General features: G+C 42.3%; 1 protein-coding gene across 2 annotated transcripts; it reads right to left on the bottom strand.

Annotated features, from left to right (window-relative positions):
- Window positions 1-2,106: 2,106 nt before the first annotated feature.
- LOC109483264 (epithelial splicing regulatory protein 1-like) lies at window positions 2,107-24,958 on the bottom strand. 2 transcript variants are annotated; one of them, XM_019786255.1, is made up of 15 exons: window positions 24,718-24,958; window positions 24,475-24,606; window positions 23,990-24,200; window positions 20,193-20,267; window positions 19,031-19,085; window positions 18,386-18,496; window positions 16,701-16,833; window positions 16,089-16,131; window positions 14,213-14,310; window positions 11,452-11,658; window positions 8,583-8,798; window positions 7,701-7,884; window positions 6,831-6,902; window positions 5,274-5,660; window positions 2,107-4,024 (listed from the first exon to the last, which is right to left on the bottom strand). In XM_019786255.1, the coding sequence occupies exons 1-15, from the start codon at window positions 24,853-24,855 to the stop codon at window positions 4,014-4,016; spliced, it is 2,073 nt and encodes a 690-aa protein (XP_019641814.1). In that variant the 5' UTR covers window positions 24,856-24,958; the 3' UTR covers window positions 2,107-4,013. The 2 variants fall into 2 exon arrangements, with proteins under 2 accessions (XP_019641814.1, XP_019641813.1); XM_019786254.1 differs by having other exon boundaries at window positions 5,278-5,660.
- Window positions 24,959-25,352: the final 394 nt, after the last annotated feature.

Below are 25,352 nucleotides of genomic sequence, written 5' to 3'. Positions count from 1 at the left end.
TGCCATTTCGTAGAACATTTCAAACTTGAAGCCTTCGAAATAGCCCCATGTCTAAGCAGGGAGCACGGGACGACCTACTGTTCCTCTTTCGTCCGATAGGTGGCGCATTTGCACTATACAACAGGTGCATACGTCCTGTGCCAACATTCTTTGTACAGAAAATACAGATTTTATTAGTTGCCAATTTCTGTTCGTTATTGGAATAATCGTGCGATCCAGCAATTACAATGGTAGGGAAGAGACTTTGACTTGACTTTGACTTTATTAGGATCCACATTTAGCGTACAAACTGTAGCTATTCTTCCTGTGATCCATTCTGACATGTACACACATACAACACACAGGGAATATATTAAACATAAACTAGCATTAATAAAGATACTAACACACAGCTTCTATATATATCATTACAAGGATTCTATACATCATTAGATCATTACAACTTCATCTCGTTCCAGGCATTAGCCATCCTGTACAGAAATATCTTTTTCTGGGCATTCGTTCAGGGTTTAGGAAGGCGGACAGTCCGTGAGTCCGATGGTATTGTACCCAAGTGACTGTAATGTGTTCTTATGCAGGGAAACAGGTTGTCTTTCATTCATTATTCTACTGAAAGTCCTCAGTCCTTTCTGATGGATCCTGTCTTTCACTGTTTGCCATCCTAGCATCTTCAGCATCCTGTCCTTGCTTGTGTACCTGTCACATCCCAGGGCGAGCCTGGCTGCTCTGTTGACTGGAATACTATTCTTATTCTTCAGTATATGATTCTAAAACAAAAGTAAGAATGCACCTGTAACGTTGTCACATTCGTCATAAGTCGTTGGACGATTTTTTATGCATTTTTTTTAAATTGTGAAGCAGGCTGTGACAGAACCAACCGCTGAAGCTACTTGAGACGAATGAGTGAGTGAATGAGTAAATGAGTGAGTGAGTGAGTGAATGAATGAGTGAATGATTGAGTGAATGAGTTAGCAAATGAGTGTGTGTGTGTGAGTGGATGAGTTAGTGAGTGAGTTAGCGAATGAGTGAGTTAGTGAGTGAATGAGTTAGGAACTGAGTGAGCGAATGAGTGAGTGAGTGGGTGAGTGAGCGAATGAGTGAGAGAGTGAGTGAGTTAGTAGGCGACCATTAGACGTTCACTATTTCCAAGAAGCCCCGTATGCGGCACAGTTCTAGGTACAGTACCTCCGGGTCACCTGTAATTGAGATTCTGTCATACTTAATTACCCAAATTATGTCCGATTGGTACTCTTCTTATAATGGATGTATTCATGGTTTTCTGCGTCCCAATTTTGCCTTGCCTGAAGGACGACAGCATTGGATTGACGCCCCTGGTAATGGATATACTCACAAACGTTGCATTTAAAGGCCGGAAATTCCATGTCACTTTGTTATAGAATGTAGATTAAATAGTAAAGAGGGAAATGATCTGTATAGGCTTGTACAAAACTTATTTCCTTACTTCATACACTTGAGCAGTGTAGAAAAGTTCATATTCCTCATGCAACTAGACAAACCTTCCATCGAAAAACATATCTGTTCCTTTATCTCTACTATAACTGAAAAGCGAGGAGAAGTTGAATTTATGTAAGGATACCTAGTTTTATTTTGTATATATCTTTTCATTATGTTTTTTGCTTATCCCAGTGTGGCAAAAATGTGCAATAAAGGTCGTCATTCATACATTAATAACCTTTGCCAAGAAGGTTACGTTTTTAGAGGCGTGCGTGTGTGCGTGTGTGTGTGTCTGTCTGTCTGTCTGTCTGTAAACACGATAACTCGAGAAGGCTTAGATGGATTGTATTGATATTTAGTAGGTAGGTAGGTCTTCTTGAGTTCTCGAAAGTATTAGATTTTGGTCCCCCTAGCCACTTGTTATGGTGCTGCAGCTGAGACTTGCGTTTTTTATATCTGATGCTCTAGTTTTGTTAATGTCCACAATTATACTTCTACATCTTCTGCATTTTACAGTTTGTAGTCTGCATTCTGCAACTTACACAAAATACTTGCGAACACACATACGTGCACACACACACACGCACACACACGCGCGCGCACGCACACACGCACACACTACAATAAAATACAAGACAATAATTTTTTTTCATTTAACATATTTATTTGTTCATTCTTTCAGACTAATATACAAAAGTGAGATACAAATCTTAAAAATATTTTCTTCGGCAAGATGTGCAAGTTTACCAGTCAACAACGCCGACGAACGCGTTCACACAATAGTCAACAACGCGAACGAACGCGTTCACACAATAGTCAACAACGCGAACGAACGCGTTCACACAAGAGTCAAACAACGTTACCGAACGCGTTCACACAATAGTCAACGACGCGAACGAACGCGTTTACACAATAAATATCTCCCTGTTCCTTGTTGGAAAAACTTAGGAACAGGGGTGCTACATACGTACATGGCTTTTAAGGCGTGGTCATGGACAGTCGGAGTATCTTAGTAATTATGAAGTCGTAACATTCTTTCCAAACAAATGTTATATCGACAAAGTTGACTGCAAAGCACAGAGTATCACACAAATTGTTAGTGTAATTATTTGTTTGTTTGTTTGTTTTCTTTTACTTGCTAGTGGTCCAGATTTTTCGAAACCATAGGGCTAAAATGTCACATCCGAAGGGTGGTCAGCTGACATCTACACCACGTTCTGATTGGTTACTTTCCCTTATGTATTGCACATGCGCACATGCGTAAAGGTGCCTGACATAGAAACGTAAAATATCGATATGACAATATGTCATGAAATCATATTTCGCGACACCTGTATGCAGCAAAGATATACAAACATTGCTCAAAAAAGTCTTAATAATCTCAACGAAATCATATCATCTCAAAACAATAAAACTCGATCATCAATTATTAATAAAACCGTTCGGGAGATGTGATATTATATAGTTATGTCTTCCCTTAAGTGCACGACATGGTTACTTGCTTCCTGTTAAGACTGAAGGTACGCCTGTAGGAGTTATAATCTGTCTTAAGGCACATCGGATTCGAAAAGTCGACTGCAAGTGTGGCGAATTTCAACATTGGCATTTTTTTAGCCTGGGAAAAATCGCTATTACAAACACGAGGGAATAATACAAAGTGCACAAGACATTTCAGCTACGTTTCCTGAACTATTGTCACAGGATGAACAAAAGAAATTCCTCACTAAGAGAGAATCTTTTGTGACATCCTGCGATGTTTTTTTGTTTTCACTGATTGCGTCCAGTGACAGTATCTAAAGTCTACATGTCATTTAAGGTGCAAAATATACATTCAGGTACTTCATATACATACATTCAACGACTCAAAGGACTTATATAAGAAATAACTACTGCCTGGTGAAGAGCATTCGGATATGTATAGGTGTTTTGGGGCATGTCCACCGTACTGTACTTAAAGTTTGCATAGAGTAACACTACCTACTTATAAAATATCAAGTACATCAAAAACTACAAACAAGTGTCGGCTGTAGTTGGTTCTGTGGGTCACAGCCGACATTAAAGCTGGTTTTGCTTCAAAATCAGTTGGCTTAATCGCCACTAGACATGATTGTCTGTCACATTATATATCACACTATAATATATATAATCATTGACTCTAATTCGCACAGTGAGGAAGCTATACCTCTGCTTACCTCTTGTATATACTACATCCATGATTGTCCTTATGCGATTCGATATCTACAAAAATCACACTAGTTAGTACAACGTTCTTTGATTTGTTTCCAAAAGTTCCCCATGTTTAAGTGGGATATCAGTATCAATGGCTTTGAAGAAAGTTGTTTTTTGGGTTGAAAATGTAACACAGAAAACTGTAACACTATGGTTGCTTACACTACAGTGCTGGGACTAGCTCTAAAGGCGCTAGTTCGATCGGATGGTTCCCCAAGAGTTGTCTGTTCTTCTCCAAGAGAGCCTTTTGAGCGCACTCGTGAGAGAGGAAGGTGACGATGGCTTCTCCCGTGGGTCGTCCCAGCACGTCCACAAGCATCTGTACGTACTCAGGAGGCACCTGAGGGGGTTACAGAAACACGTTAAAAAAGTCAGCACCACAGTTACCTGTATAACCCCCACCATGCCCTTCTCAATGAGGAGGATAGGAGTCCTCCCAGAAATTCTTAGGGGAGAGGTGCTCCCTAATCGGTTGATGAAAAATCAGCATATTATAATAAATACTAAGAGAAAACCCTAAATTTGAACATTTTGGGAGTGGTGCAAGGATTTTGGGGAATGGTGTAGCACCCTTGCTTGGGAAGAGCCCATTTCGTGATATTTTTTGGAAAATTTCGTGTCCAATTTTTGTGTGTTGGGAAATTAATTACGGTACGAATCTGTATCAGAATTTACCTTTTTTTCTGATACACCAACAGGTATAGGAAATGCAGAGGAGAACGCAATATTAGGGCTGATTTTTACAATCCAATTTGTGACGTCACCAATATGGCGGAAGGGCGTGGGTTGACTAAGGGACATGTGATCCAGTAATGAGATTGAATGGGTAATCCCTCCTGACATTTCTATGTTGAACAGTCCAATAACATGTTGTCAGGTCCATAAATGATCGATTTCCTAATACCAGAACATCTGTCTCCTTCGCCAACGCACGAAAGGGCCCAGACATGTATAAAACTGCTGCAGTCGATTCAATTACAATCTTTCACAGACACCCCCTTTGGGACACATACGCACTTAGTGGTTACTTTATACCGTCCTCCTTAAAACTTCAACAATAGAAACGTACTCAACAAAGCTATTTACTTACATATACACATGTAAACATAGTAAGGGCAAGGTCACATATGTCGTGCAATCAATCGCCTTACGATCGGGAACTGAAGCCATTCTTGTCTTGGGATGGTTGTACATAGGTCGTGCAAAATTCAGTCTTGTTGCGAAAAAGGCTACCTATAGCTAAGACTCTATCATAAGATCCTCGTCGATGTTTGGTTCTGGCACAACCTGCTTGAAAATTCTTCGGCATCGAAATCGCTACGACGACCTAGGACAATCGTGCGACGACCTAGGACAATCGTACGACGACCTAGGACAATCGTACGACGACATAGGACAATCGTACGACGACATAGGACAATCGTACGACGACCCACGACAAGTGACCGATGCAATGACTGTACCCAATCAACTGCAAACCAACGTAAATATATACACATATAGGGTTGCGAGAACACTGCACGCAAGGGAGAGGGGGTTAGTGCGAGGGTAGGACGGTGCTAAATGTTAATGAAACTCCGTATACTTACCAACCTGATAACCTCCGAAGAAGTTGACTACGTCAGGGACTCCAGCGTTGAACGGTATCCCCCGCACGCGTAGCACGGGTGAGGGTGGCGGGTAGTAGCCGACGCTGGTCGGGGAGACGGGCGGGCTGGGGAAGTAGTACTGCGGGTACATGGCGGGAGGGTAGCCTGCTGCCGCCGCCGCCGCTGCTGCTGCCGCCGCCGCCGAGGTGTAGTAAGGTGAGGTGGCGGCGGCCGGGCTCGGGATCCCCCGCGGGCTCTGCATCATTCCCTGCGGGTGGATGTGCATCTGCGGCACCTGCACCTGCGGTGGGTACCCCGGGTACTGGTACTGGTTCGCCGCTGCCACTGCGGCTGCCGCTGCCGCCGCTGCCGGTCCCGAGGCCGTGGCTGGAGAGACAGAAACATGAGACAACTCGGTCAGGAAACAAGCGACTACAACATCGTACCAATGTGCACACAGTCTGTATAAAACGTGGACACCTGAAAAGCGGTGATAAACTAAAGGGAAAGCACTGTGAATATACCATATAGACTTTGGCACCATGAAAGCAAAGATACATACACATGTGGTTATGTTAACGATTGCCTTGTCAAGCTTCTGGTCAGTGCCTACTCATGGCCTTGCCCGGGCACCAGGCTAACGTCAGGTCGCTGTTCTAGTTTTCTTCTTTCTTTCTTTAGCAAATAATGTATTACACAGCCGACCCAACTGACAGCCTGATCACCTGAGCAGCCCATGCCCTACATTACATGAAGCAAGCAATGAGAGAAGTGGATCAGGATGGGCCAATCACAATCCCGTGCTGTTAACCACCAATCAAAATCCGCCTCCGTGCTGAGTGAACAACCAACCAACTTCCCGGCATTCCACAGTTCACTCTTTTTTGTTTTCTTTTTAAAAGAGTGCGGTCTCACTGCAACCGTAACTCCCATCATCCCCTGTCCCTACTGGCCAATAACTCACACCTCATTGGTCAGTTCGTTCGCCGTGCTACCAATGGAGGCTGTCGTAACATCATCAGGTGTCAATATGTCTTACACAGTCTCACAGGGTGCTTCGAGCTATCGTATTGCGGAGGAAAACGGCCCAGAGGCCCCAAAGAACTGTAAACAAAGTGTGGTAGTACGTGGTAGCAACATCATATCAGGTTTTTTGCGTGGTAAAAATCGTCCCCCGATGAACAGCAACCGCATGCGCCTCCTTGACACCCCAAGCCGGTGACACAGTCTACTACACTCAAGCCTTAGAACTTATCACCCGCGGAAACAACAAACAGTATGACCACGTCATGCCTTGACCACCAAAATGATAATGTATATACCTCCCCTTGCACCACATAACAGTCCCCAAAAAACCCCATGGTCAAGACCGACATACATACAGACAGCACATACCCCTGATACCAATCCTCACATTGCTGCTTTGCCGTAGCTTTAAAGTTTTCAACATTGAGCATGCAGCTTCCATTTGCATTGGTACACTGGCAGTCTACCCTGCCCCTATGGAAATGAAAACAATAAGTACAGTTTTAAAATTCATAGGATGAGAAAACGGACCCGTCATTTGCTGGCCCAGGTAGTCACACATTTGGGCATCGAGTAGGACTGGAGCTTCTGCTGGATACACGGCTGTACGGAGGAGATAAGAAATTATAACATCTTCAAGCAGGCAGTTGGCAGGTAACATCCTTCAACATGGCGACACTGTACTGGTCACACCTTGCGTATCGTGGATACTAGCAATGATGAATACTAGTACACCGAGCGCAAGGATATCTTTTTAACTTTACAGAGCTTGAAATTAAATGTGTGTGGATTACTACACATATATATTGAATACTAGTACGTTACATCCACTTGATAGACTTTTATACAACTTTTATTCCCACTACTGCTAGACAGTATCATATGCAAATATCAGCTATACTTCCAGTTAAACAATGTATATCAAGTCCATGGGATTATGTATGTATGGTCTTACAGTATATGGGACTTGATCCGTTTGATAATGTTATATATGTATAATATATATGTCTGTATGTATGTATGAGCATAGCATCCCATCACCAGCACACAAGTTAGCCGCTCACCACAAACAGAACTACAAGCTATGCCTAGACAAAGACGTTACGTTAATGCTCATTAAAAGATAGAGTAAAAAAAGCATTAGGTTATATGGTTAGTTGGGAAACTGCAAAAAATTGATATTCTGTTAGTGTTAGTCGTTAGTTTATTTGTTATATGTACAAATACATGCACAACACAGCAATTCTACGAAAGCGCGTTCGTAGGTTAGCTACAGAAGAAATGTTGACGTTAGTTAGTATTAAGGCCACAGGATACTACTGAGAGAGAACGTTTGCCCAGAGTCAGGTGGGAGTGCATGATATAAGTGCAGAAGCTGTGTTCCGTGTTGGCGGTACTTACGAGGCGAGACGATGCCGTTCTTGTTCAGCTGACCCCCCATCAGGACGAAGTTCATCTCGTCCCCAGAGCACTGGAAGACCTCGATGTAACGGTCGCCCATGTACTGGCGGTGGCACTTCTCGGCAGCCTGGCGCGCGGCCTCGGGGGAGTACATCTGGATAAAACAGTCACCGGATGGCTTGCCCTGGAAAATACAACGTCATCTTTCATAAACAGGTTGCCTAATTACATCAAGCTTCTAGCGCCCTCTCATTGGTGGATGGAGAAGGCCCAATCAGCATCTGACTGTTCCTTATGGAACTGTCGTAATGTGTCAGTGGATCTCATACTTAGTATGTGGTGCAATAAACATCAATATATAACTTTATTTTGCAAAATGATGCCCGAAGGCTAATTGCTTGTACAATCAAGTATATAAATATAATACAATAAATATACATGGCCTTGTAAAACAGGCTATTGAAACTGGCACCCAAGAAGATTATAAAACATGAGCAAGGATACTCAATGTCAACAATTGTGGGAAGAGTTGTCACAGCTAGATACTAGTATTATATTTTCCATCACGAAGCAATAAAATGATGAATAGTTATCTCTATTGAACTACATCTTCGTGAGCATGAGACGACTTCAGTTGAATAAGAGGGTAGGTGGAAGTCACCCTGGGTTTTCTCGTACTGGATTAGAAATGATACCCGTAACTTCTCATCCTATTAAGGTTTCAATAATGTATGAAGTTCTCGCTGAGATAAAGGTCTCCCAATATGAAGTATACCTATCGTTCTGAACAATGGATACATGGTGTCAGCGGTGGGATTGCGAATATCATATGCTGTATCGCCAGCGGGCATGGACTACTGTAGTGTAAAACGCGATAATTACCGTTGAGTTGAGCACCATATGGATCCCGTGGTCTCGGACGTACACGGCGAAGTCTCCCAGGAACGCCAGGACGTCATCGTGGGTTGCTTGGTAGGGCAGTCCGCGCATGCGCACGCAGTCCCGGATGGACCCACAGGTGATGGCCTGCTGAGGCAGCATGGGTATCATGGTGGGGGTGGTGGGGATGAGCGGGAACTGCTGGTAACGGTTCCACACCTGAAGAAATTGAAAAAAAATAGATATATTTCATCCATACCATGTTATGGACTGAAATATAAAAACAGATCCCAAATGTACATTATTGCCTGAAAGTGGCCAAAGAAACAAAACAATTTCGAACAAGTCTGTATCGAGAAAAACAGTCTCGGCGTATTTGGCAACTCTACCTCCATGCCAAATTTCATGTCATCTGGCCCAAAAATTAAGAAATTGAATCCATTTAACGAAATGGCAGGAGGAGGAGAAGAAGAAGAAACACGAGGGAAAACAATGTGTCTTCACCACACCACTACGTGGTGTTGGTGACTATAAAAACGAGGAAATGTCAACAGCTAGGAACAATGGACAGGCGGTTCTTTATCCAAAAAGAAGCGAGGGGACCCAAAACTTACGTCACTTTTTCACAAAGGCTATCTACCATCCAAAATTCGTGACCTTATAGCATATCCAGATCGCAATATATAAAAACCGTGTAATCTTGCAGCCTCTTAGCGAAAAAGAAACACGACAAAGCCCGTACAAATTGTACCAGAGCCGCTCAACTTGAAAGGAAGCACGCACAGAAAATGTCCCAACATGTTTTCCAAAAATACTTGGGCGGTGAAAGAATACTATTCCTGTTCCAATAACAGCTGTTTGGATATTCTATAACGGAATTCTATATCCTGGTTTAGCACATCCAGACTGAGCACGCTATTGTACATTAAAGCAGCTACGCCTAGTTCGGGCCTGCTCAATGCAGTGTTTGTCTAAACATCTTTGACAAGGCGTCAAACTTATACTAGGATTTTGTATCAATCTTATGTGAGCTTGTTATTTTTGAAAATAAAGTTAAATGTTCCTTGCCTATCTCTGTAATTCCATAGTTGTTAGATATATTGTGAAATACGCAAATTATTCTGAATGAGAGAAAAAGGCTAGGTGTCTATCTAACGTTTTGCAAATAATGTCAGTCTTAGGTCACAAACAGAGGCACATACATGTTCAATTCAGAGTGCTATACAATTGTATTTAAGATCCCTTGAGCTCAAATAAAAACGAAGCAGTCCTATCTAATGCAAGGCGTTTAAAGCAACATCTACTTTCGTTTCGACTTTCTACTGGACGAAAAGGCCTTCCAAAGGAAGAAACGGCTCCTTACGTACTATTTTTTAAAGATTACAATCAGTTAAAATTACTAATTGAGTGCCAAACGACAAAAGGTTTTGTACAATGCTTTCGGAAAATCTACAAAAATGTTTTGTTCAATGCTTTCGGAAAATCTACAAAATGCGCGCGAACGACAATCGGCGTTATGCTTTAGTACGGCCTCTCGCACACCTGGTAACGTCACAATGGCGGCCGATTCTTGCGTGGACTGTCGGTTTGAATTACCGGGAGCCGTGACAATAATACACCGCGCTCTCACACGTCAAAAGAGACCCCGCAGAAAAAAAGGCAGAGATCTATTCGGTCATTTCCACCGTAAAAGAGCGGACCACAAAAGAAACATAAACATCCGGAAAAACACTGTATTGTAAACATGGGAAGGTTTCATGGCACGATCATTGTTGAGTATTGATTGTGTACATAAATACTGCATGCGTTCTAAACGGGCAATTACCTATACATGCATGGAGTAAAAGCGCTGTGTTGTCTATTGTGTGTGAATGCGGGCTAATTACACCGAGCACTTAAGCACAAGAACAGATCCACTCTTCCGAACCAAAACAGGTACATCGCCGCTTAGCTTCAGCATCATCACCCAGCTGATGAAATATAGATATACATGGGTCTAAAGGGAGCGTTATAAAAATTTTATCTTGGTCACATCTACTGCCACGAAACGAACTTCGCCATTTTCGTATAACCTAGTGAGCACATTTATTTTACATCTGCAACCTGAACTCCTAGCAAAAACGTACTGGTTTCACGTCTTTGATGAATTCCCAGAGAGGAGTTGGACATAACCTAATATTGTCGGAATGCGCAGGTTACATGTGTAAAAGCAGTCATGACATGCATCCTCCTAATTACGAACATCACATCGCATCAGCCTAGGTCGTATAACCGTTTAGCCAACAATGGCATACCCAGGGTCGGAGCAGACCTTACGGGTCAGCCCATCATTTTAGTGTCGTGACAATATGTCTGGAACGGTGCTTGTCTTCAACCGGGAAAACGTTTTGAACAGTTCCCAAAGGCACAGGGAGAGAGATAGCGTTGTTCGAACTCGAAAAAATACACAAGATAGAGGGGCAATGAACTTTACATGTTACCTCTCAGAAAAATGTGTTTTCGTGTTTCATGTTTGCAGTATTGCAAGAATATTGCTTGTCGAAAAACGCGGTAATTACTTACGTCGCTACCTATACATGTTTTGACTCAATGGTATTCACTGATAGATCATTGATACAATCGTTTACTTGAACTAATTTTTCTGAAATATTTCTGAAGGACAAAAAACATATACATTCAGCTCAGGTATCATTGATCTCAACGGTAGTTTTCCTAGAGCTAAAACGATGTTTAAAATTCCCCCAACAATAGTCAATACCGTTTGTGTAGGTAGTGCCTGATACTCGCACATATAGCCATTGCTGAACCCGGTAAAATCCCACCCTTGTAATTCGTGCATGGGGAACAGCGACAATGGGAAGCGGGGCCTTACCTGCTGCACCTCGGCCGCCGTGCTCCTGAACAGCTCGATGTACCGCTTGCCCAGGGACTCCTTGTGCTTGGCTAGCGCGAGCTGGGCGTAAGCTTCGGTCTCGAACAACACGAAGGCGTCTCCCGTCGACCGTCCGTTGGCGTACCTCACGAACAGGATCCCTTTCTCTCCTCCGGCTACCGGGCAACTCTGGCCGAAGAAATTCAACTACACAACACGGAGATAGAGAGAAACACACACAGTTACACTCACGTAGTGTTGCTACACTGTAATGATATCTACTGGCGTTGTTTGCGTTTATATTGATCCTGTGAGCTGTCGTTATGATATATCCGGGCTTCTCATTGGTCGGGGAGGGAATTCGAATCGTCCAAAAGGTTAAATGACGCTAATTTTCCGTGAGAGGGGTAATGACGACGATTGTGAACAAGAAGGGAGGGAGGTCACGTGATGACCCCAGCTCATCTATCATCATTGAGGCCCATTCAATAATTGACACGGGGACACAAAGCGAGTGTGCATCATTTAGCAAACTCATCTATAGTCTTTTTCGAGCGTGTTTGGCGAAAATGTATTTACTATCGATTATCATAACCCATTTTCTCACTTATTATAGAGGTCTGTGTGAATGTGCCGTTTTCTTGGGTGGTTTTTAGTGATTTTAGGATTTTTTTTATAAAAAAATGATTTGAAGAGATCGATATGTATAGAAAGTCTCAAGTAATTAATTGACACGCAACTGAGACGTCTTCTTATCTTGTCCCCACGACATTCCAATCAATAACAAATTCCGGCAACTCAGGGAGTCGGAATGTGTGAAACTAAACTAAATCTAGCCTCAACCAGGCTTCGGGAAGTGGCTGGAAAGAGTAGAAATCGGCTAAATAGAGAGATAACATGCCGGGGGAGTTTGTCTGCTGGGAGAGAACATTTTGCCACACCGAAGCCTGGTAGAGGCTAAATGAAATCTACATTGCTGAAAGCCAATGGCTGTCATATATCAACTGGAATCTAAACTGCCTTCCCGGAATTTCCGGTAATCTTTTATTTCCCTGGAATTTTCTCCTGGAATGTCCAAAATTTCCAGACGGAAATCTACATTTATCCGTGCTTCTAGCTATCTCTGTATGTAAATGAAGTCAGCTTCCTGAAATAGCAACGTCGTCATTTTTCTTTGATTTTCATTTCTTTCAGTGTGACTGTACAGGAAATACGTGTCACTATCAGACAGTGCCCATATAAACAATATAGTACAGTTCAGTATTCTCGCTAACCGCTTTGGGTATCTCTACATTTCCGTCCAGTACGTTCCCTCGTTTTCTTTGATTTTCATTTCTTCCAGTGTGACTGTACAGGAAATACGTTGTCACTACGACATAGTGCCCATGAACAATATCGTACAGTTCAATTTTCGCCTAACCGCTTCGGTATCTCCGTCCAGTGCATTTCCCCATTTGATTTGATTTTAATTTCTTTCAGTACTAGTATGACTGTACAGGAAATACGTGTCACTATCAGTCAGTGCCCATAAAGAATATTGTAAAATTCAATTTTTGGTATCTCTACATCTCCGTCCAGTGCCTTCCCTCGTTTTCTTTGATTTTCATTTCTTTCAGTTTTCAATTTTCGCCTAACCGCCTCGGTATCTCTACATTTCCGTCCAGTATGTTCCCTGGTGGACGATGGATTTATCCTCTATTGTTCCCGGAATTAAAAGACTTGGCTGACAGCGTGTCAGGTGGGATACAGAACCGATGACAGGCGCATTCAGAGAGGCAAGTTGATTGATGCGTAACAAAAGGTTAAACTGTTATTACCCCCCGAATGATATAGCACTACTGTTTCATTCTAAATCCTTTCTGATTTCCCCCAGGCCTTTAGCAACCAACAACAGAAGGTACACGTGCTGGAAGGGCTATTAGCTTTCCAATCGTTCAACAAAACATTGAAGATCTACATACAAAGTTGCTAAAGAATTCCAACAAAATTCTTTCTCACAACAACCAACGATACCTTATTTTATCGATGAATGGTTTTCTTTGGACAAGACACCACTTCGTCTCTTTATATTAACGTCTCTATACGATCGCACTCTTTTAAATGTCAGTATAACAGAATGAAATGAATGACTTAATCGTTAAACAGTCCCCATTGTAACGACGCTACAAAAGAAAATGACCTATCGTGTAGGTTCGGTGAATAGATTTGGGAATGGCTTTCTTTACTGAATCTAATCGAAAGACTTTTATAATCTAGCTTTATCCACAGGCCTGTCCTAGTCTTTGTTCCAAGACTTTATTCGCGTGCAATGTAGCATGAAACGTCGTCTGTCATTATTATCTTCTCACCTTTTCAATATTATAAAGAAACTAGAGGAAACCGATCACTTGTTATCTTAGCTACAGTCAAAACTGTCCAAGCCGGCTGTCCAGGGGAACAAAGAAAAGCGGACCCTACTCAGGGTGGTCACGGTCGCGTTGGCCAGGTGGTCACCTTGGACAGGTTGCTTAATGCTTGTGTCAATGGGGAAAATTTTTGGGACCGTGGACAGGTGGCCGACTTGAAGAGATGGTCTCCCTGGCAGGTTTGACTGTACTAGTATTGTATTGCACACCACCACATTTTTCGAAAAAGGATAGGGGCATATAGTTGGTGATTAACTACGGACTCCATGAAAAATAGTGTGAAATATACATTGATGGAGATCCTAACAAACAAACAAACAAACAAACTAATAAATAAATAAGAAATCTACACTTACAATATCAGCAGCAGTGGCAGTGTAGGGAAGACCACGCATGCGCACGATGACTTCTGCTGCGCTGTCCCTAAGGAACGCCGTGGCCTCGTTTGCGTTTCCTGCGTTGTCATGGCGACAGACAATAACGTTAGATTGAAATGAAGTTCAGTTAAAGGCATCCAATGCAGTTTTTATTGCTTCAAAACCCGATTTTCAGAGCCAATATTCTAGTCATTTATCTAAATACTAAGTTGAAACCACACTATCCCAATGTATATTGACTCTCATGGAGCAAAAATTTCTAAAATTCTGACGAAAACGGTTACTGAAAGGGCCCTGGGCTGATTTTAGGGTACCACCCAGAAAATAAAAGACTCATCTTGGGGCTTGTTTCTGCAGTTTTAAATGTCCAAAGTACTAAATGCTGACTCAAATGTGCTAATGTGAAGCAGTTTGTGCCAGTATCACAATGATTGCCTTATTCAGAATATTCCAGTTTTGCTGCCCTGATATTGCATTGCATGCCACATGAAGGTCAAAAGTGGTTTTGATATCTTCCAGAGACCAGAGAAAGTCGATGAAAAATCGCTTCAACAATGTTGTCTGCTCTTTCGTGTTCGTGCTTCTTCGGAAAATCGTGTCAGAAACAAAACAAAGGGGACGTCATTATGATTGACAGTTCTGCAGACAATTTTTTCAGGGCCCTGGCAGACGACCTCATCTTCGCTGGTAAGGCCATGTTGATTTGATTATATGGATGACATCCGCGCGCGCATGAATTTTCGTCCGTTTCCAAACAAAAACGTTTTCAACCATACTGTAAATCGTACAAAACAGTTGCAAAATGAGCAAATATATACCGTAGGTTGAAAAAATATTGGAGAACGATAGAAATATCGTAGAAAGCTAAAATCAAACGAAAATGTACAGAAATGAATTTGAAGAGTAGATTATTCGCCATACCATACTCTGTGTCATTTTTTCAACCTTCAAAACCACGCAGATTTCATAATGAAAGCAACTTTTTTTGCCAATTTTTTTTTCATTCGCACGCTCGCATCAGTTTTGAGGTTCCTGAGGATGTCATCCATATAATCAAATCAACATGGCCTAACGACTACAAACAAAAGACGGGCTCAAGTTTCAGACGTAAGGACATTGACACCGGCTGTCCAAATTCACTTTCCAAGGATCAAATAATTACTGCAATTACATTCTTTAGCGTCTTCCATTTTAGTTGAAAAGATTTACAAAGCGCAGACATTTCGTCATTTTTCTTCAGTTTTTCTTTTGTCTCATTTGTCAATAGATAAATATCAAACACAGATGTTTGGCTTTGGTCCAAAGTATGACTATGAGTCACAGATTGTGACGCCGGTCTCCGCGCTAAGAAAAATCAGGTTTAGCAACTTTTCTCGACTGAAGGACGGGACACCTGCGATTTCAGAAAGCCCGGCCAGGTATGAACAGACACTCTCCAAGCAGAGGTTTGGGTTTTGGCTTATTATGGCGTGTTTTTAGGCTTTTTTTAAATCGAGGTTTCCTTTTTTGCACTGGAATTAGCAACCAGTTGAGTTGGCGTAAATATTATGTGCAAAAAAGAAACCCGACAAAAAAGCATAAAAACACGCCAAAAATTAGCCATAATCCAAAACATTTGCTTGGGTTGGCGTAGAAAAATTCCAGTGCAAAAAGAAGATAAAAAAAAAAGCATAAAAACACGCCAAAAATCAGCCAAAATTCAAACCTCTGCTTGGAGAGTATGGACAGAAGCGTCAACCTCCTGGGCATAGAAGATAAGCTAGTCAGTTGTGCAAAATTGCCCATGGCATGGGCACGAAAACAATAGCTTCTTTTTATTCGTCCACAGATTTGAAAAAAAAATACTAGTACTCACCTCCAGCTACTTTCAAGAAGTCCTCTCCCGTGGCTTTGTAAACCTGCAATCAGTACAAAACTGGGTTAAAATCACAGATAAGGATGTTTGAAAAATACGACCACCAGTCACCCTCTGGACATTATGTTAGTTTTGTACACTAAGCGATCCAGAAAAATGCCACAGAAAAACTTCAAACCTTTACTATAACCGAAACATGTATTCATCAGCCTTGAAACATTGTGTGTACTAATCACCGTATACAGACAGGAGGACAATCATCAGTGTAGTTTTTTTATAATAGGGCTTGGAAACCCGCGATTTTTCAAAGCCAATATTCTAGTCATTTATCTACATGCGGAGTTGAAACCACACTGTCGCAATGTGTGTGGAGCCAAAATTCTCACGGAAAATGGTTACTGGAAGGGCCCTGGGCTGATTTTTAGGGTACCACCCAGAAAATGAAGGACTCATATTTGGGCTTGTTTCTGCTGTTTTAAAGGCCCAAAGTATGAAATACTGACTCAAAGATTGCCTTATTCAGAACATTTCCAATTTTGATGCCCTGAAATCGCATTGGATGCCTTTAAGATGACAATAAGACTATAGTAAAAGATTTTTTGCCGCCCTTACCTCTATGTATCTCTGGCCTATGTGGTGCTTATGTCTGAGTAGAGCGAGGTCTCTGTGTTCCTTAGAAGCGAACCTAACCAGAGCCTCCCCGTTTCTCCTTCCCTGAGGGTTCAAACAGACCGCAACTCCTCCTCTGTAAAAGGGAAAAGTGTCGAGTTAGTGGCTGATAGAGCACGTGCGCGCCTAGCGAGATTGTTAAGTACTGCAGGTATGTACTGCACGAACGCCACAGAAAAGACGTGCATATCGCCATACGTTATACCGTATGCAGGAAATCCAAGAGTTACCAGTAGGATAACTTCTAAACTCTCTGTGAAGATATATTTCATCATATCTAAGGGGTGCATTTATGAACCTTGGGCGAAGACGAAGCTATACAATGTATATAACATATCTGTGCACACAACACATGTCGGTAACATCATGCAGATACTAGTATCCAACCATGCAAGCACAAGAGCACACACCAGAAGTAATCCTCTTAAACCTTACCATCCCTTTTAACCGGTGGCAACCGTCCAAGTTAGTTTGAGGAGGTAAAAATATGGTCAGATAGAACTACATGGTTTCCATATACTAGCACTAGTATACGCGGCATGGTACAAGTTAGTAACATATACAGACAACTTGAACATCTGCCGAGAAAAGCATCTATTGTTCTTTCATCCCCTTCTTTCGCGTTTCTTATACCCCAGTAGCAAAGCCTACAGTCCCCCTTAGCTCGGTTGGATGGATATGACAATAAACTACGACAACAGTGACTTTCTCAACACCTGTTCTACACTGCTCTACGTGTAACTAGATATGTAACCCTCGCATGTAACGGTGGAGATCAACAGCTGTTTTGTTTTCTTTCAAGAAAAAGAGTTCGCATGTACAACATATTTTCTTCAAAAGGACTGCAAGAAATTAGATCTGAAGATTATTTCCTTAGTTTTAGATTTTCAGATAGAAAAGAAAAATTCGATAATCCTCGTACTATAAACTCCATCTGTTCTTACATTTACAACTGTATTAAGAAGCGAGAAGAAGCAGAACCTGTACATATGTAGTTTTACTATAGATATATTTTAGTCTACCATCGCTATTTGCCGTGACCTGTACTTAGTTCGCAATGAGCAAAAATGTACAATAAAGGTCTTTCTTTCATTCATTAAAGATAGAAATTTTACTCTTGTTGAATAAAGGACCAGAATGCTAGAATCTTTTCATTTAGAAAGGCTAAGGACAGTTTTTATAACTCGGAAGGAGTGAAGGAACACATAGTAGCAGTTTTGCACCACTGTACAAATGAAATGCTACTCAGCAATCTACAGAACTTGGTAGGCTCTATCTTTCATGTCCGAACAATTCTTATGTAACATTTTACTTAGAGGATCACCCGATATACACCCAGATACAAACTGTAACATTTTGACAATCACCCAAACTTACGTTATTGATACTAAACGGTTTGTATTAGATTAACTCTTACATAGCCTACAAAACATGTTCTTCCTTACCATTTATTGATCCATCTCTACCCATTTGCTGTTCTCTATTGTTTTTGTCTTGTTACTGCATACTTGTATGTTTGGTGGTGAGTTTAAAATTAGCTATAGCTAGAGTACCTCACCGCCATGCCTTGTATTGTCCAAGTTGAATTGTAAATAAAAAAAATACAAGTAAGAAGTTTGGAGACTTACTTGGTGATGTTGAGTCCTCTGAAGAACCTAGCGATGTCTTGGTCAGAAGACTGCCATGGAAGACCGCGCACGCGCAATATGGTATCGTCATCAATAAGCTCATTCTTTTGGCTGTTGGAAGACAAGAAAATGACAATGAAAAACTTATAAAATTTTACTTTTAAGCTTTGTAAATATCATTCCATGTGTCTGTATAGGACAAAATATGAATGTGTTAAGTTTGGATTTTATGTAGCCTCCGTAGCAGGCTTATAGAACTGGGGGTTTGGTGGTCTTCGGTTCCAAAAAGGCCGGCTATGCTGTCTATATGCAATCAGAAAATAGCACATAAAAGATCCCAAAGAACCTGAAGACCCCCAAAACCCCCAGATTTTGGCATGCTATGGAGGCTAGATTTCATGCAGCTTTCAATGGACATATTACACATTTTGCCTAGCCATTTTTTAAACCTTATCTACTTAACTTATCTAGTATTTGACCTTTAACGTTAACTTACACCAGCTCTTAAAATGTCAAAGTATCTCGTGGAATAACTCGTGCAGATAATTGACATTTAATCATCAAATGTAGCCAATGCCCAACGAGAAAAAAAAAACGTTCGACAACTTCTAGTCGACGGATGAAGACCCAGAGAGTAGGACTTACTATGTTCCCGGCTCGTACTTGTAGTCCACTGTTTCAGGATCCGTAAACTTGTGCCCTGTAATAACAAAAAACAAACAAACACACAAGTTAGAAACTGTCATATAAAAGATTCAACAGACGACTACTACTGTACTTCCTGATTTTTTCACTGTACTTTTATGTTCTCTGTTTTCACTGTACAATGAACTTATCATTACAGTTAACAAATAATTCCTGGGCTTTCTTTTTTTCTACACCTGTCGCCACAGTGAACATATAGTTCTGTGGACCATTTTTCTCAGACCGTGAAATTTTGCTACCGTGAACATAAAGTGAATTACAGTATCTCTCAGATGAAGGGGCACCAGTGCTTTTAGTCCGAACAATACAGGCTGATATAATTGGCGCTATAGGTTTGACAGGTAAGGCTTATTTATGCGGGGAGCCTCTGGCCATTCCTCACCCCTGCCCCGTGTTTAATGATGCCCCTATTGTCCCTGCTATCTCTCAAAAGGAAGACGCTTCGGGGCGAATTCCTTCGCCCTCAACACCTTCCCAAACATGACAAAAAACAACATCTTCTTGCCCTACTTTTTCCACCACAAACAATGCTGACCGGTGAAATGTTTTCAATGGCGATTCGCATTGGGTTTTAATTGGGCTTCTAAGAAGCTAGACGTCCACTTCGTATCTCTTAAGACCCGAGGCGTTAACGTATCTTAAAGGTGCCCAGCCTTTGGTGTGAAGGAGCTGATGATAATTCGATTATCTGGTCAACCTTAAGGGTCACTGTCGGTCATCTATGAAGACGAGACGTTGGAGCTAATGACTACAGAAGACTATTATGTAAAAATGTCCAAGCTACAGCGTGTTTTCCTTATTACCTAGTTAATACATTACAACTAACAATGTGTAAGATATATTTGATATGAGGGTAAAATATAATTATGAGCTTTTCATGAAGCTATTTAGGGCAATTGCAATTTCACTCCCTGAATATTTTTATGTTATGATATAGGATGGATTTACTTCACTGTGTAAAGAAATGACAAGAAAATTTACTTTCTATATTGTCCAAATCTTGGATAATAGACCCAAAACGCGTTGCTATTTGTAAGCTAAGAAGAGGTATTTTCCAAGGTAGCATATGTGAAATGATGAAAGGTAGAATGTTGGTTCTTACCTGATCCGATCAGCCTTTGGATGACCAGGCACATGGCTTGGCATTCGTCTACTGTACTCACGTCCAACCCAAGGTCTGTGGAAAAGTCTGGTCAAGGAACTCAACATATATCTTATAAGAAATTCACATTCTTAAAGTCACACCTGCGAGGACAGTTCTTGTTTTGTCCTAAGTCTGCTTCTTTGTAGCTTCCACCAGGCCTTTCTACGGGAATACGGATCGTAGAATTCGACAAAAAAGAGAGTAAAATTGGCCAAGGGGAGTCCGGGCCGCGGGGAGGTAGTTTCTTTCCTCCCTGCGCGGCCAGTCAAACCTACAAGGCGGCCAAACTCCCCTTGCAAATATTCTCCTATAGCCAGCGTAGGTAGTCTGGTAGAGAATAGCTTCTTTGCGATTTCTTAGACTTGAAAGTAATTTCTTAGACCTGAAAGTTGTTTAGTTGACACCTGTAAGAAAGAGTCCCAACATATCTTGGTTGACCTTTTTTGTGACTACCATGTCGTGATTTCCACGCGGCCATGCTGTTGGTGTAAACAGAGACACGGTTCCTGTTTTTGTCCTCAACCTTGGCGTTGCTCTGGGGTTTCCAACCGAGGAAGAAATACTCCACATTCTACGCGCTAGTCAAGTCAACCAAAACGCCAATGTATAAATTTATGAGACAAAATGCAATATCTACTAATAAAACAAACCTTTACATTCATTGCCTTCTACAGTAACAATGATTTTACGACTTTTTATACGATTATGGCACCTTTCTTCTGTACGTAGTGAAAATTTGTGGTAGATTTTTTTTGGTAGTTATGAAGCCAAACCTTCTAACAATGATTTTACGACTTTCTAGACGATTATGACACATTTTCTGTACGTAGTGAGATGGTAGATTTTGTTGTTGTCATGAAGCCAAGTCAAAAACCTGTCGCTAACGTATCTTAAAGGTTTTACGACTTCTAGAAGACTATGACACATTTTTGCTGTACGTAGTAAAATTTTGAGGTAGATTCTTTGTTGTTGTCATGAAGCTAAAATCACTTAAGTGACGAAGAGGAGCAGAGTCAAAAAACTGTCGCTAACGTATCTTAGAGGTTTTATGACTTTCTAGATGACTATAAGACGAAAAGATGCCAACAGACGACTATGACACCTTTTTTCTGTACATAGTGAAATTTTCAGGTTGATTTTTGTTTTTGTCATGAAGCCAAAACCACTTAAGTGAGGCAGCGGAGCGCGGAGTCAAAAACCTGTCGCCCCGGTTTGTGCGGGGGTCGCGGCCGGTGTCAGAACCCAGCCCCGAACCGCCGGTGTTGTCTTGTCTACCTGCGCAAGCTTTCTGCATGGATAACCGGGAAAATTATCCTCCTTTTGTTTCGGAGGCACCGATGGGTTTGCGAAGGGGCGTACTCCGGAATCTCCTGTCACCATGTAAATGTCAGGTGGGACCCGGGAGAATTTTTTATGGGGATTTAGACATCCATCCTTACTTTAGACAAAGTCAAGTTCTTGGGCGGTAAATCCTTGGATTACACAAAACACAAGAAGATTAACTTGAAAACTGAAAGTTTTTGTATACTAAAGAAAATCAAGGAGAGGTAAATTTGTCAGGTGGGACTTGGAAGGATTTTTCACGGGGATTTAGGAGGCCCATAGTTTCTTAAGACAAAGTCAAGTTCTTGGGCGGTAAATCCTTGGATTACACAGGACACAAGAAGATTGACTTGAGAACTGAAAGTGTTTGTATACTAAAGAAAATCAAGGAGAGGTAAAATTCCCTTACGTAGGTAGGACCATAAATTACCTTCTTACCGAGATAGGGGTTGAATATCTCTGTCAGCAGAACCAATCGAAAAAATCCGACAAAACACAGAAACTTTTGATGAATTATTAGACGATAATTTTTGGTTGATAAAAAGTTTTCACGAAAAATATTCTGACGAAAGCTGCCTCAGACAAGCTACTAGCAATGATGACAGGTGTAATTATGTTTACGGTTTAATGAACATCTGTAAAATAAATAAAAACAGATGACACAAATTCGTATAATCTTGGAGCAAAATTAAAGGCTATGTGATCCTGATTCGTTGAAATGTCACGTTTGATTTTTTCCACAATGTTTGTTTAAATTCCCAGCCTATAATTTTACCCATTATGATGGGACAAAATACCCTGGGGGTGTTGGCTTCAAATGCTATTATCTACAGTCGCTATAATGGCTTGCTACAGAGGCGCTTTTGTGTGCGAAGAGAATCAAGTCATTCACCAAGAACCCAGGGACGTTGTCTAAAAATCTGTGTTCTGTCAGTCAAGAAACTATCATGTCCAGGGGTCTACCCAAAAATTCTTAGGGAAAAGGTGCTCAATGAAAAAAATGAGCGAATTTTCATGAAAATGTTCAGAGAAAACCTTACATTTGAACATTTTGGGAGAGGTGCTAGGATTTTGGGAAGAGGGGGAGCACCCTTGCTTCATTGCTTGGTCAGATTGTGCTTAGAGCTTCGATGTAAGATCTACCTATATATAGTAAGTGAACCGTATTAGAATTGTCATAACAGTTGCGTAGGTAGTTTAGCCTACAGAAGTATCTATTTCCTGTCCTGTAGCGGCGCCCATCGCACGCACCTTACTGTGGAATCTGACCCAACCCACTAGAGCAACAATTACAAAGTCATACAGGTATAACCACACGTATAATCCACTCAGATTACGACACATCCTGACAAAACGACCGTGGTTTTAAATCAGAACCGTCCCGCCAGAGAGTAATTGTGTTAGGTGACCAGATTTTGAACTATTTTGGGATGCCGTTGTGTACAATTTGGGAGATTGCGTCACCAGCTTTGACAAGATATACTAGTCGCCATGTTGAAAAAGCCATGCTACTCAAAACGATCAATATATGAATGTTTTGAAAAATACTGTACACTACCTTCCACAAAACCATATCAAAGGCCATACTGCTAATTCTTAAAATAACACTGCCTGTTCAGAGCGCTACAATGCCTGATCTAGTCCGTCGTTTGCATGCTAATCCGGAATTGTTTCGGTTGAGGTCTCGGGTAAACAAACGGACAAGCCTCCGTGTAAACAGACGTCCCTCCATGTGACCGACCGATTGTAAACATGGACACAAAACACGGCGAATGCCAACTCTCACGTGAACGTATTTTTAGCCAGCCCTCCCCACAGAAAACTTCCAACACAACTAGGGGGATATACTCCTCCCATCTGTCGTTATCAAATACGTGCTAACTGTTTTATAGACTACTGGGGAGTTACTGGACCGAGCGTAAGACCAGAAGCCTGAACGAGGAATTCCGGAAGCACTGTGCTACAATATGTACGACATGCAATATGCAACACGGGCAGTTAATCAAACTACTAGCACACTGTCAACTCGATCAACCAACTGTTGCTTCAAACCGAGATTTCTACCGCATAGGCAAGTCACATGCGTCCCTTACGACATTAATAGGGATATCCTCTGAGGTATTTGGAAACTACGGAGCACAGATTATGTGGTATTCGGTGTGACGTGGTGTAATTCGCCGGATGGAGACTTGACTTGCATATCGCTAACACGACCGTGGGACCTTACCGGTTGAAAAGGGACCACGTTAGCATAAGAATGGAACGCGGAGCCCGGGTAAGTGTACACGAGGGCAAAGGCTTTCTGCTCCCCGCCTGGGCTTAGAGCGAGAAGGCGGGCGTGTAGCGTGTATAGTTCACGGTGATACAAACAGAGACAATGTTTAGGAGGTGAATCATACCGGTGTATCGGCGCGTGAACGAGAAAAGGATACGTTGTGCCATGTCCGCCACGGAGTCGATCGCCGGGGAGGTCGACTGGAATTTCCGAAACTCCCGTCTCAAGTCGAAGAAGGCGTAGAAGTAGTCGGGGAGGCTGATGCCCTTCTTGCAGGTCTCCGGGTGGAGGCACTGCCTCATGGCCTGCTGCCCGTCCACCACCAGACAGTACGGTGCCCCGACCCCGTTGGTGAGAGACTGGTGTAGCTGTGACACACACACAACAAGAGAGCATGTCAGACAACTTGTAACGTAAATAACGCCCCCTTCATGACAACACAACCAGAACGGGGATCAATATAGGCTTTCCCAGAACGTGATTTTTACTCCACACACGTCAAATGTCGAGAAAAACACCTAAATCCGGCCTCAGACTAGAATACACCAGGTGAGAGCTACCCTGGGTGACCCCGGCACTACGAAACCAGTACAGGCACGATCACATGTTGTGTAGGGGAGAGAGGGGGGACTGTTTGATCACCTGTTCTAAGACGGCTTGGATGGGCGCTCCGCCGGCAACGGCCTGCTCGTCCAGCCCGGTCCTCGACTTGGCCTCCTCGGAAAGTTCGCTGTGATCGGGTTTGACCACCAGACTCTGTACGGGGACCGACACCTGGGAGGTAGGGAGGGAAGAACAGGTATAAACACGCCGCCTATCTCGTCCCGGTGTTCCATCATCAAAACACGGATATAACACGACATGGGAGGGGGATTTTGTACTCACCGTGTTCGCTGTAGTGTCCACTACGGACCACAGCATGTGCAGAATCTCGCTCTCGTCCGATCCGAGCAGCTCTCCGGCCGCTTGACCGGCCGTGGTGCAGGACAGGACCACTAGGTTACTGTAAGAGCCCGCCATCATTCCAATCTACCAAGTCCACTCAAGCACGACCGCTGAACCTCTGACCGCGGGTGCTGCTCACGCCAGCATATATAACCCAACTCCGCTTGGCGTGCAAATCATATGCAAATCGGGCCGGTCGCGAGTTGTCGATACCGCCCCATGTACCGCATTGTTTCCTAATGCCTCCCATTCATTGATTGGCTTTTAACCCGGGGGACGTGGCACAGGAAACCGGCACAACCAGTTCGAGATGCGCGCGCAGGTTTTTTCTTTTTTTTTTGTATCAACAGACAAAAAAGTGTGGAGAGTAACACATGCAGTTACTACGTACGAATAATAAAAGAGGCCGTGCTCTTTCCCAAATCCCACCGTGGATTTCTGTACAAACATCGGAAAACCGCGTGGCAGAAACCTTATAAGTAAGTTTACAAAATTGCAAACGGGCGGTTTTCTTTTCTTTAAATGGTGGTTTGGTGTACGTTGGTGACGGCTATGAAGGTGTGGTGGCGAGCCGT

The sequence above is a fragment of the Branchiostoma belcheri genome, unplaced genomic scaffold (genome assembly GCF_001625305.1).
Source record: "Branchiostoma belcheri isolate BF01 breed outbred unplaced genomic scaffold, Haploidv18h27 scaffold63, whole genome shotgun sequence".
In the NCBI taxonomy this organism is placed as follows: Eukaryota; Metazoa; Chordata; class Leptocardii; order Amphioxiformes; family Branchiostomatidae; genus Branchiostoma; species Branchiostoma belcheri.
This window is presented reverse-complemented; position numbering and strand designations above follow the sequence as displayed.

Bases quoted from the DNA above. Each gene is read 5' to 3' on its own strand.
- LOC109483264 (XM_019786254.1), bottom strand. From the start codon at position 24,855: ATGATGGCGGGCTCTTACAGTAACCTAGTGGTCCTGTCCTGCACCACG. The intron at 5,661-6,830 runs GTCCGTTTTCTC...CTGTCTCTCCAG, and splicing joins CCTGGGCCAGCAAATGACGG to CCACGGCCTCGGGACCGGCA. The intron at 4,025-5,277 runs GTTGGTAAGTAT...TAACCCCCTCAG, and splicing joins ACTTCTTCGGAGGTTATCAG to GTGCCTCCTGAGTACGTACA.